Source organism: Cuculus canorus, chromosome 29 (genome assembly GCF_017976375.1).
Source record: "Cuculus canorus isolate bCucCan1 chromosome 29, bCucCan1.pri, whole genome shotgun sequence".
Lineage (NCBI taxonomy): Eukaryota > Metazoa > Chordata > Aves > Cuculiformes > Cuculidae > Cuculus > Cuculus canorus.
This window is the reverse complement of record NC_071429.1, coordinates 3,157,719-3,168,647: the sequence shown is the minus strand read 5'-3', so window position 1 is coordinate 3,168,647 and position 10,929 is coordinate 3,157,719. Positions and strand designations below refer to the sequence as shown.

Below are 10,929 nucleotides of genomic sequence, written 5' to 3'. Positions count from 1 at the left end.
CCAAATAAAGGATTGCAGCACTCAGCCGTGCCCGAGGTGGAGTCCTGGGGGTCAGCTCGCTGGGGCCAAACCCTGCGTGTCGCAACTCTTGATAGCGCTGGTTATAAAGGGGCCGCGGGGGCGGCAGCCGCAGGGGACAGCGCAGGAGACGGCGGCGAGTGGGTGAGCCGGGGTGCTGGGGGGCTGCGCTGCGGGGGTTGACGGGGATCTGTCCCTTTTCCCATCTTCACAGGCCATCCCGGAGCTGCCACCATGCGTTGGGCTCTGCTCTTCCTCCCGCTCCTCTTCCTCGCTCTTCCTGGCAGCGCCTTCCCCACCGTCCGTCCCATGCCGGGAGCCGATGAGCGGGCGGCTGCCCGGGCGCTGCTGGCGGAGCTGGCTGCGTTCATCCCGCTGCAGGCGCAGCTGCCGCATGGCATCCCCTGCCAAGCCCTGCGCCCCGAAGCGCTGCCGGGTTTTGCCGAGCTCCCGCCGCCGCCTCGCGCCCTGGCACGCGCCGCCATGGCCCTGGCGCTGAGCGGGGCATCCTGCGCACCCCAAGCCGAGGCAGAGGTGCTGGCGTTGTCACAGGAGCTGGGTCCTGCCGCGGCCGCGGCGGTGCTGCAGGGGCTGGCGCGGCTGCGGGGTGCCCCGGCACCCCAGGCTCTGCCGTTGCTCCTCAGCCTGGCCCGAGGCTCTGCCGCGCCCCGGCGCTGCGTGGCACCCACCGGGCCCCCAGGCGCCGTGGCCGGCACCCACCCCCCCGCAGGCAGGGCGCCGAGTGCGGGGCTCCGGGTGCCGCTGGCGTGCCGGCGTGCCACACGGCGCCGGCGGGAGGGTGAAGACGTCTGCAACCCACCTGGCGAGCAGAAGGCACACGGAGTGCTGGCGTGGGTGCCGGCCGTCAGCACCTTCTACAACCTGGGCACCAGCATCTACTACGCCTTCCAGGGCTGCGAGACCGTGGCTTCCACGCGGGCGTTGGAGGCGGCCGAGGATCTGGGCTACGCCGGCCTGGCTGCCGTGGTCGGTGCCGTTGGTGGCCCCGTGGCCCTTGGGGTGCATCTGGGGCTGCAGCCGGGGCTGAAGGCTGGCGTGCGGGCGCTCATCGACTACTTCACCTCGGACGGGGACGCCCCACCAGCGCCCACCGCCTACCGCGGCCCCGTCCTCATCGTTTGAATAAAGACACCCTGGGCTGGCGCTGTGTCCTTGTCCCTGTCACCCGATCGATGCGGGGACGCCCTGCCTGGGGTCGTGGTGACCTTGGCCCAAGGCACGTGGTGGCCACTGGCCGCCGCTCCGGCCTGGCCAGCGTGACCTGCCCTGCCTACCGCCTCCTGCAGCTCTGTCCCCATCCCGGTGGCCCCAGGGCGTGTCCCCACAGGCTGTCCCTGTCCCCAGTGCTCTTCCCCAGGGCCACAGCCATGGCCCTGTGGCTGTCCCCGGCCCTGTCCCCATGGCTCTGGCCCTCTCCCCTTGTCCCTGTCCTCCTATCCACTTGTCCCCATGGCTCTGTCCCCTTGAGCTGTCCCTGTCCTTCTATAGCTGTTCCCCTGTCACCATCCTGTCCCTCTGTCCCCGTCCTCCTGTTCTTATCCCCATGGCTCTGTCAAGTGCCAATTTAGCTGAGTGCTAAATTGCATTAGAGTCAAGGAATGGGTTTGGGTTGGAAGGGACCTCAAAGCCCATCCAGTCCCACCCTCTGCCATGGGCAGGGACACCTCCCACTGGCTCAGGGGTTCCAAGCCCCATCCAACCTGGCCTTGAATTCCTCCACGGATGAGACCTGGGGGTTCTGTTTGACAGCAAGTGACAATCATGGAACCAGGGGATGGTTTGGGTTAGAAGGAACCTCAGTCCCACCCCTGCCATGGGCAGGGACACCTCCCATCCAACCTGGCCTTGAACCCCTCCAGGAACCCCCACTGCTCTGGGCAACCTCCCTAAGATCTCATCTCAATCTCCCCTCTTTCAGCTCAAAACCGTTCCCCCTCATCCTTCCCCTGCACTCCCTGATCAAAAGCCTCCCCGATGAGCTTTTCTGGAGCTTCTTTCCATACTGGAAAGGGAACACATTCTGCACGTGCTTCCTTGCATTCGTCCAACCCTGCAAGCGCACACCCCTCCGGGGAGATCTGCAACTCCTGCACAGCACCTTTGGCTCTCAGACCATCCCTCATTCCGCTCCAGAGTGAACGCCTCTCTCTCTTATCTCCAACACTATCAGCCACACAGTGTCCTCTGAGCTCCATCCCACCAGCCCTGGGCTAGGAGCTGCTCATCAAGCTCCCCGTGGCCGTGGTGGCCGAGGCAGTCACGCTGTAGGGTGTGAGGATGGTGTGGCAGATGGCAAAACAGCCTTTCCCCCCCAGGAGCTGCGGTTCTCACGCCGGGGCCGGCAGCAGCAGGAGTGGGGTGGCTGCTGAGCCCTGACCTTCACTTACGGTCAGGAGCCACCCGAGAGCAGCAGCGCAGTGCCAGGAACTTACTGTGCTGGTGATCTGGGAAACGGCAGATTTGAAGGGCAGTGGGTACCATTTCATTTACAAAAAAATATATATATATATATTACATAAGTAATTAACCTTTTCACTGATCTTTAAAAATCATACATGGTGTTATTTGTTCTTCCCTTTCTTCTACAATCCTTGCACATCGCTGCTAGGTGGTTGCATTGATGCAAGCCATTCCTTAACAGAAAATCACAGAGTCATAGAATAGTTTGGGTTGGAAGAGGCCTTAAAGATCATCCCGTTCCAATCCCCCCCGCCATGGGCAGGGACATCCCACTGGATCAAGGCCCATCCAACTGGCCTTGAACATCTCCAGGGATGGAACAGCCACAGCTTCCCTGGGCAACCCCTTCCAGTGCCTCCCCACTCTCATGGCGAGGAAATACCTCCTTATCTCCAGTCTAACTCTGCCCCTCTCCAGTTTATCCCCATTCCCCCTTATCCTATCACCACAAGCCTTTATGAACAGCCCCTCTCCAGCTTTCCCGGAGCCCCTTCAGGCACTGGAAGGTCGCTATGAGATCTCCTCGGAGCCTTCTCTTCTCCAAGCTGAACAACTCTCTCAGCCTGTCCTTGCACAGGAGGTTCTCCATCCCTCGCAGCATCCTTGGAGCCTCCTCTGGACCCGTTCCAACAGCTCCATCTCCTTCTTACGTTGAGGATTCCAGAACTGGACACAATCCTCCAGATGAGGTCTCACAGAGAGGAGCAGAGGGGCAGAATCCCCTCCCTCCCTGCTGGCCGCGCTGCTTTGGATGCAGCCCAGGACACCGTTGGTTTCTGGGCTGTGAGCGCACATTGTGGCTCCTGTTGAGCTTCTCATCGACCATCACCCCAAGTCCTTCTCTTCGGGGCAGCTCTCAATCACATCATCCCCCATCGTGAACTGAAACTGTGGATTACCCTGACCCAGGGGTAGGACCTTGCCCTTGGCCTCATTGAACCTCATGACGTTCCCACAGCCCCACTTCTCCAGCCTGTCCAGATCCCTCTGGATCACATCCTGTCCCTTCAGTGCAGCAGCCTCACAGGCTTTTAATTTTAATTATGATGGCTCTGATCAGATCCAAAGGATTTCAGGGTCTCTCCACTCTTTTCATTGCACTGGTTTGATTTTAGCAGTGGGGAGAAGCCACCGGCACACCGGGACAGCAGAGATGCATCACCCAACAGCATCACCCAAGGACCTCCAGCTTTGGTGGGTTTAGGACCATGCACACACAAAACCCAGCGAGGCAGCTCGTGTGAATGTTCCAATATTTGCCCTGTGTGGCTGCTTTCTCCAGTGGGTCACATCCTGCCCTCCCTAGCACCGTCAGCAAGACCGATCCCATCCAAGCCTCATTATAATGCCCAGCCCGTGGATTTTAGTTCCTTCATGGGGGTCCCTTGGCTAAGAAATGGAGAGAAAATACACAAACCTGCACTGAGAGAAAGAGCAGGAAGAGAGCGGAGGCCCCACACCATCAGCAGCTCAGACAGCTCACAGCTCCTCACATCCAGGATGACTCCGGGCAGCACAAAACCACCTCCAGCCCAACAGCAAACCAGGTTACTGGTGTTGTAATTAGCCTCCCTGTGAGAATAATTAACACCAGGTGCTGGTGTTAGAGCACAATAACGCAGCTGAGAGTGTTTGTCATCAATCCTGGCTGTGGGGGCTGCGAGGTGGGGAGCCCCTACGCTGGTGCAGGGGGGCTGCAGGAAGGACCCGGTCAGGGGGGCTCTGCTCAGCTCCCTCCCTGCTGTAGGGCGCTGGCATCCAGTGGCCACCTGGGGCATCTTCAGTCCAGGCAGGGATGATGCTGACGGTTGATCCAGCCCTGGATGCTCCAGCAGAGCCCAAGCCAAGGATGAAACCCTCCCTGCCCAGAAGAACATGCAGGGTTGGTCTCTAAAACAACACAAGGCTTTATTTGGCCTCATTTTCTCTTCAGCAGCTTCTGGGAGATGCTCTGGTTTGGGTGACATCTCAGTTTCAGGTGATGTCCGTGCCCAGCATCCAGTGGCAAGAGTAGACGGTGACCACGAAGAAGAGGATGGGGGCGAGAAAGCCCCCCAAGATGCCCAAGACCACGGGGCCGACCCACCCCAGGAGGCTGCGGGTGTACGGAGGTGGTGGTCGCCTCTCGAAGTGGAGGTCACTCAGGTCCCCGTCCAGACCTCTCCTGCCTCGCACCCTGCCGTGCTGCTCACCCTCCAGCAGCAGGGAGGAGGTGAGATGCTGCACGCTGCGGCCGTACTCCTCCACGTTCTTCTGCAGCTCCAGGGTCCGGTCTTGGTTCAGGTTCTTCCCCAGCTCCTGGGCGATGTCAAAGCGTCCAATTTGGCGCAGGATACGGGTCAGCTGGTCCCAAGTCGCCACCTCTCCTGCTGTCCTCAGCCAGTACCGCAGGGCATCCGAGCATCCCATGGGGCTGCGGATGTGCCTCTGGTGGTGGCGGTGGATGGGATTGTTCTCCTCAGAAAGCTTCTCCAGCTCCCATTCCCTCAAGTCCTTGTTGGGTCCCACCAGCTGCCGCTGGAGCTGGCGGCACTCGGAGGGTGACAGCAGGTCAGCGATGCGGCTCATGGTGTGAAGGCCAACGTTGGCCACCACAGTGTCCTCGCACCAGCCACCTGCCACCAGCAAGAGCAGGATGAGTCCCACAGGTGCCAGCATGGCTTGGGTGCTCCTCAGCATCAAGGTGGCCCAGGAGTGCAGACCTGCCCCCTCCCATCCTGTGTGACCTCATGAGCCAGCGGTTTCCAGGGACGTATCCCCCGGTGTGTTGTCCCCTGTCCCCCGCAGGGCTGAGCATCTGTCCACGCTGCTGTGCCCCAGCTCAGCCCCTCAGCTCCAGCCTGGCATCGCTCCCAGCGCTGATTGGACAAGGGGAGATGGCTTTAAATTGGAAGGGGGAACATTTAGATTAGATATTAGGAAGAAATCCCTCACAATGAAGGTGGTGAGACACTGCCATGCGTTGCCCAGAGCAGTGGAGGGGTTCCAGGCCAGGTTGGATGGGGCTCGGAGCCCCTGATCCAGTGGGAGGTGTCCCTGCTCATGGCAGGGGTGGAACTGGATGGGCTTTGAGGTCCCTTCCAATGCAAACCATTCTGTGATCCCTGCCCAGTTTAGCCCATCCAAGCAGTCCAGTTGGGCACTGGGGATGTGAAGACAGACCAAATGGGTCCTGGATTCCCAGCAGAGCCAAACCGAAGGGCTGAGAATTTAATGCTGTCTGCGAGAAGCTTCAGGGCACCCTCAGCATTGGCAGTGATGTCTGTCTGTCCATCCATCCATCCATCCATCCATCCATCCATCCATCCAGACAACCTTAGCTTCCCATACCATCCTCACCCTGGAGCATCCTGCCTTCGTCCATGGGACCTGGCAGGGCTGGGTCTGTCCAGGCTCAGCACCCATCATCCCACTTCCCCGCCAGCACTTTTGCAAGAGCAGGGGTAGGAGATGGTTGTTGCTCCCCTGGGACGCCTCTACCACCCTCTTTCACCTCCTGAAGGCCCCAAAGGCAAAGGAAGAAGCTCCTCTTTTCCTCCCCAAGGAGGGGGGACAGAGCCCCCCCACGCTTTGCCAGAAACCTGCGTTTTCACCCCAAATCAAAGGAGTGGAGTTGTGTTTAAGGGAAGTGGTTTAGCTCAGGGGTTGGGCCAGTAGCCCATAACCACGAGGTGGCAATGCAGCCACGCCAACTCGCCACCAACCCACCCGCTGGAGGTTTGCATGGGCTTCACGTTATGGGGCTCCATCATTTGTCATCACCTTCTGCCTCTCCCAGCTCCAGGAAGCGTTTGATTCTTCCAAGCATCCTTCACCCTTCAAGCAACAAAGCTGCTGACCATACGCTGGTGGTTTGAGGGAGTGGAAAACCACCGTCAATGCAGCTCCAAAACATCCCCCCTCTCCAGGATGGCCAACAGGGATGGAGGGAAGGGGCCTGTACAGCTCCTTTGGGAGCGTAAATAAGGAAAAGATGGGAAACTGAGCAAACAGAGCCCCAAACCCACCAAGCAAACACCTCCTGCTGCACCCTCGGCCGTGGGCAGGGACACCTTGCCTGAGTAAGGATGGATCTATCTCCCTCGTGCAAGGGTCTCAACCCCAGCCGTCGCCTTGCCGCTGCCACTCCTGGAAATGCTCTTCCATAATCTCACTGCCAAAAGATTTGGAAGTGTCTCTTGGGGAGGTTCTGGTGGTATCGGTTCAAGTGGTATCACTGTGTGGTGCTGAGACCATGGAGGAGTCAAAACCATCCATGTCTCTCCGGGATGGAAACACAAGCCAGAGCAGATCCACCAGAACAACGGAGCAGGAGGAAACGCTTGTGTGTGTCCCACTGTCCTGTCAAAGAGGAGGCAGAAGAGCAGCACACGTGGCTGGGTTGGGGAGGAATTCCAGGAATGCCGGCGCCGCCGTTAGCCTGGTGTGTCCTGCATGGGTCTTGGCCTGGATTTGGGGAGCGCAGGCAGGTTTCATCCATGTGGTGGAATGGAGTCTCCAAAACGTCAAGAGTCCAGCTCCAAATTCACTTGAACACCATGAGATGCTGGGAAGCTGCTGCCTCGGTGCCGGCACATCCCAGCTTGGAGCACCATGGCCAAACCTGGCTTTTTCCCTGGCTGGGGTGGGCAGAGTGTGACTGGACATCGTTATCCCAGGCGGGATAATTAGCTTGGGTGCTGCAGGGGTTCTCCATCCCTGTCTCCCTATCTTTCTGCTCCTGGATGAAGACCCTGTGCCGGCTACTGCCGGACTCGGCAACGAAACCAACCCTGCCCGAGCCGGGAGGTCCATCTGAGAGCCAACACCCCAAACCTCAACCTGGACAAAACAAAGGCACAAAAACCTCGTGCGAGGTTCGGGAGCACCCTTGGAGCAGGTGGAGAGGAGCCCAGCCTCTCTTCGCTGGAGGAGGAAGAAGAGGGAGCCTTCCTCCCATTTTTCCAGCTCGTGGCTTTGCAGCTCAGCCACCAAGTAATTTATTCATAGCGTGGTAACCTCAGGGGGTGCTAATAAAAGGCTGGAGCTGCTGCATTGTTCTGGATGCTCCAGCACAAAGGCTCTGTGCACCTCCTGGTCACCAGCCAGGGATGGCACCGTGTCCCCATTTGGGGACAGAGCACCCAATTCATTGCCTCCCAACCCATAGAAACACCCTGAAGAAGCCACACTAACGATTGCCATCATTATTTCTGGCTATAAATTGAATTTAGACTAGCCATAAGGAGGAAATTCTTCACGCTGAGGGTGGGGAGGCCCTGGCCCAGGGTGCCCAGAGCAGTGGGGGCTGCCCCATCCCTGGAGGGGTTCCAGGCCAGGTTGGATTGGGCTCGGAGCCCTTATTCCAGTGGGAGGTGTCCCTGCCCATGGCAGGGGTGGGACTGGATGGGCTTTGAGGTTCCTTCCAACCCAAACTATTCTCTGATTCTATGAATTACAGCAGTAAAGGGCAAAAAAATCCATCCCTGCGGCACAGCTGCCGCCGGGAGCTCACGGTCGAGGGTTTCCTGGGCATCGACACCCAAAGCCTGGCTGTCACCCCGGCATGTGGCTCCATGCCAGAGGGGCCACGCTTGGGTCGCCAGGCACCCACGGGAAGAGCGATGCAGGGAAGGCTCCTGGGCACCGCTGGCACCTGCAAAAGGTGGGGGGACATCAGCAGGGACCCCCCCCATCGCACACTTACAATGATGCCAAGGTCACAGCTTTGACCACAGCTCCCACCACAGCCACGCTGCTCCCGGTCCATCCCATTCTCATGGGGAAAATGCCCCTAATGAGGGGGGGCACACATGGCTTACACCCCCCCCCCATCACCCCTAATGAGGGGCAATTCTGCCCCCCCGCCCCCAAACACCCTTAATGAGTAGGACCAGACCCAACATCCCTAATGAGGAGAACGGACCCAGATGGACCTCCCATCACCCAATGGACCTCCCAGCATCCCTAATGAGGGGTTACACATCTGGACACCCCAACACCTGTATCAAAGTGGGGGGGGGCACTCACCTGGGCACCTCCATCACCTCTAATGGAGGGTGGGGGCACACCCAGACCCCCCTAATCCCTCTTAATGAGGGGAACCACATCCAGACCTCCCCTCAAACACCTCTAACAAGGAGGGGGTCACACCCAGACCCCCCCCCCCCCCCCCAAATCCCCTTAATGAGAGGAACCACTCCCAGACCCCCCCTCAAACACCTTTAATGAGGAGGGGGGCACACTCCCACCCCCCCAAACACCTTTAATGAAGGGAACCACACCCAGACCCCCCCCACCCAAACACCTCTAACAAGGAGGGGGGGTTACCCAGACACCCTCCCATCACCCCTAATCGGGTGAGGAGAAGGGACTGAGGCTCTTCCCTCTCCCCACGCCCTCACCCCATCTCCCCATGTCCCCCATCTCCCTTCTATCCCCCCCCCTGGGGTTGTAAAATCAGGGCTGGGGGGGTGGGGGCAGCGCTGGGATGAGACAGAGTGGATTTCAGGTAATCTCTTTAATACTGTGTAATACTTTTCTTTTTTAAAATACAGCATTTCTTGAGGTAGACCATTGCAGCTCTAAAGCATTTTTCTCTCTCTCCGACATTAATAAGCCATGAATTAAATACTTTCATGTACAAATATGTTGCAAAATGAGGTAGAAATGGTTACAGAGAGTGTACAAAGTCAAATAGGATAATAATAATAATAATATTAATAATAAAAAGGCTTCAGGACCCCAGCACCACTTTTTGGAAGGAGGGAGAGGGGCATCTGCCCCCCTGTAATGCCCTTTGCACGCAGGCAACTGCAAAAAAACCCGGGTAAGTAGCCCCAAATTGGCAGATTGGGGGGAGGGAGGGAGGGAGGGATGGAGCTCACGTGTGCTCTGCGTGTGCAGACCCTGAGGCTGGGGGGGGGCTGCTCTGAGCAGTGGCCAGTGGGCGACCCTAGAGCTGCTGCCTTCCCCCCGGGTATGAGAAAAGCTCTAAAAAATACAAATAAAAAGGAATATTCTCTTAAACTGGGGGAAAAAAAAAACCCAACCCCAACCCGGATGCTCCCGAAAGCCCTAATGTGGGGTGGGGGTCACTTGGGATGCAGCAGGAGATGCTGGAGGATCGCCCCGTTCCTGGGAATGTTCAAGGTCAGGTTGGGTGGGACTCTGAGCAACCTGAGGTGGTTGAAGATGTCCCTGCTCACCGCAGGGGGGTTGGAACGGATGACCTTCATGGTCCCTTCCAACCCAACCCATTCTATGATTCTGTGATACAGCAAATATATATCGATCGAATATGAGTTATAGCCCAATACTATCACAGCTATCACGGTTTCAGTAAAGGACGGGGGATGATGTGACTGAGAGCAGCCCCGAGGAGAAGGACTTGGGGTGATGGTCAATGAGAAGCTCAACAGGAGCCACGACGTGCGCTCACAGCCCAGAAACCAACGGTGTCCTGGGCTGTGTCCAAAGCAGCGCGGCCAGCAGGGAGGGAGGGGATTCTGCCCCTCTGCTCCTCTCTGTGAGACCTCATCTGGAGGATTGTGTCCAGTTCTGGAATCCTCAATGTAAGAAGGAGATGGAGCTGTTGGAACGGGTCCAGAGGAGGCCACGAAAAGGATTCAAGGGTTGGAGCACCTCTGCTATGAGGACAGGCTGAGAGAGGTGGGGTTGTTCAGTGTGGAGAAGAGAAGGCTCCAAGAAGATCTTAGAGAAGCTCCCAGTACCGAAAGGGGCTCCAGGAAAGCTGGGGAAGGACTTTTTAGAAGGGAATGGAGTGACAGGAAGAGGGGCAATGGCTCTAAATTGAAAGGGGATTATTTAGATTAGACGTTAGGAAGAAATTCTTCGTGATGAGAGCAGAGAGGCCCTGGCCCAGGGTGCCCAGAGCAGTGGTGGCTGCCCCATCCCTGGAGGGGTTCCAGGCCAGGTTGGATGGGGCTTGGAGCTCCCTGATCCAGTGGGAGGTGTCCCTGCCCGTGGCAGGGGTGGGACTGGATGGGCTTGGAGGTCTCTTCCAACTCAACCCATCCTGTGAGTCTATAACGGCCCCAACTTGATCCAATAAGTGGTGCTGTGACAGCGTCCAACCTACGGCACTACCGCTCCTCCCGTTGCAGACACATTACTCCACCAAACGCTACGATAACAATGTTCAAACAAAAAAAAAAACCAAACAACCCAACTTAAAATAAAATTATGGCATAATACATGTGAAAAAGCACCCAAAATACATTCAACTTTCATCTTTGTAACAGCTTCAAGTTTTGTTTCTTTTCTCTCTTCCTCCACCCCCTTTGGAAGCAAATGCGTGAAGCAGCTTTGTCGCAGGTCTGAAAAACTCTTTAAAAAATCTCTTTTTTTTTTTTTTTCCTTTTTTTTTCTGAGAAAAGAGTTTTTAGAAACACATTCTTTTTCTTTTTTTTTTTTTTTTTTCTGAGGTAA

The 10,929-nt window shown here is 57.5% G+C and overlaps 1 protein-coding gene across 2 annotated transcripts; it reads left to right on the top strand.

Annotated features, from left to right (window-relative positions):
- The first annotated feature begins 15 nt into the window (after positions 1 to 15).
- On the top strand, positions 16 to 1,188 carry APOF (apolipoprotein F). Of its 2 annotated transcripts, none has more exons than XM_054051306.1 (2): positions 16 to 162; positions 233 to 1,188. In XM_054051306.1, the coding sequence occupies exon 2, from the start codon at positions 253 to 255 to the stop codon at positions 1,159 to 1,161; it is 909 nt and encodes a 302-aa protein (XP_053907281.1). In that variant the 5' UTR covers positions 16 to 162; positions 233 to 252; the 3' UTR covers positions 1,162 to 1,188. The 2 variants fall into 2 exon arrangements, with proteins under 2 accessions (XP_053907281.1, XP_053907282.1); XM_054051307.1 differs by having other exon boundaries at positions 61 to 158.
- Positions 1,189 to 10,929: the final 9,741 nt, after the last annotated feature.

Bases quoted from the DNA above. Each gene is read 5' to 3' on its own strand.
- APOF (XM_054051306.1), top strand. From the start codon at position 253: ATGCGTTGGGCTCTGCTCTTCCTCCCGCTCCTCTTCCTCGCTCTTCCT.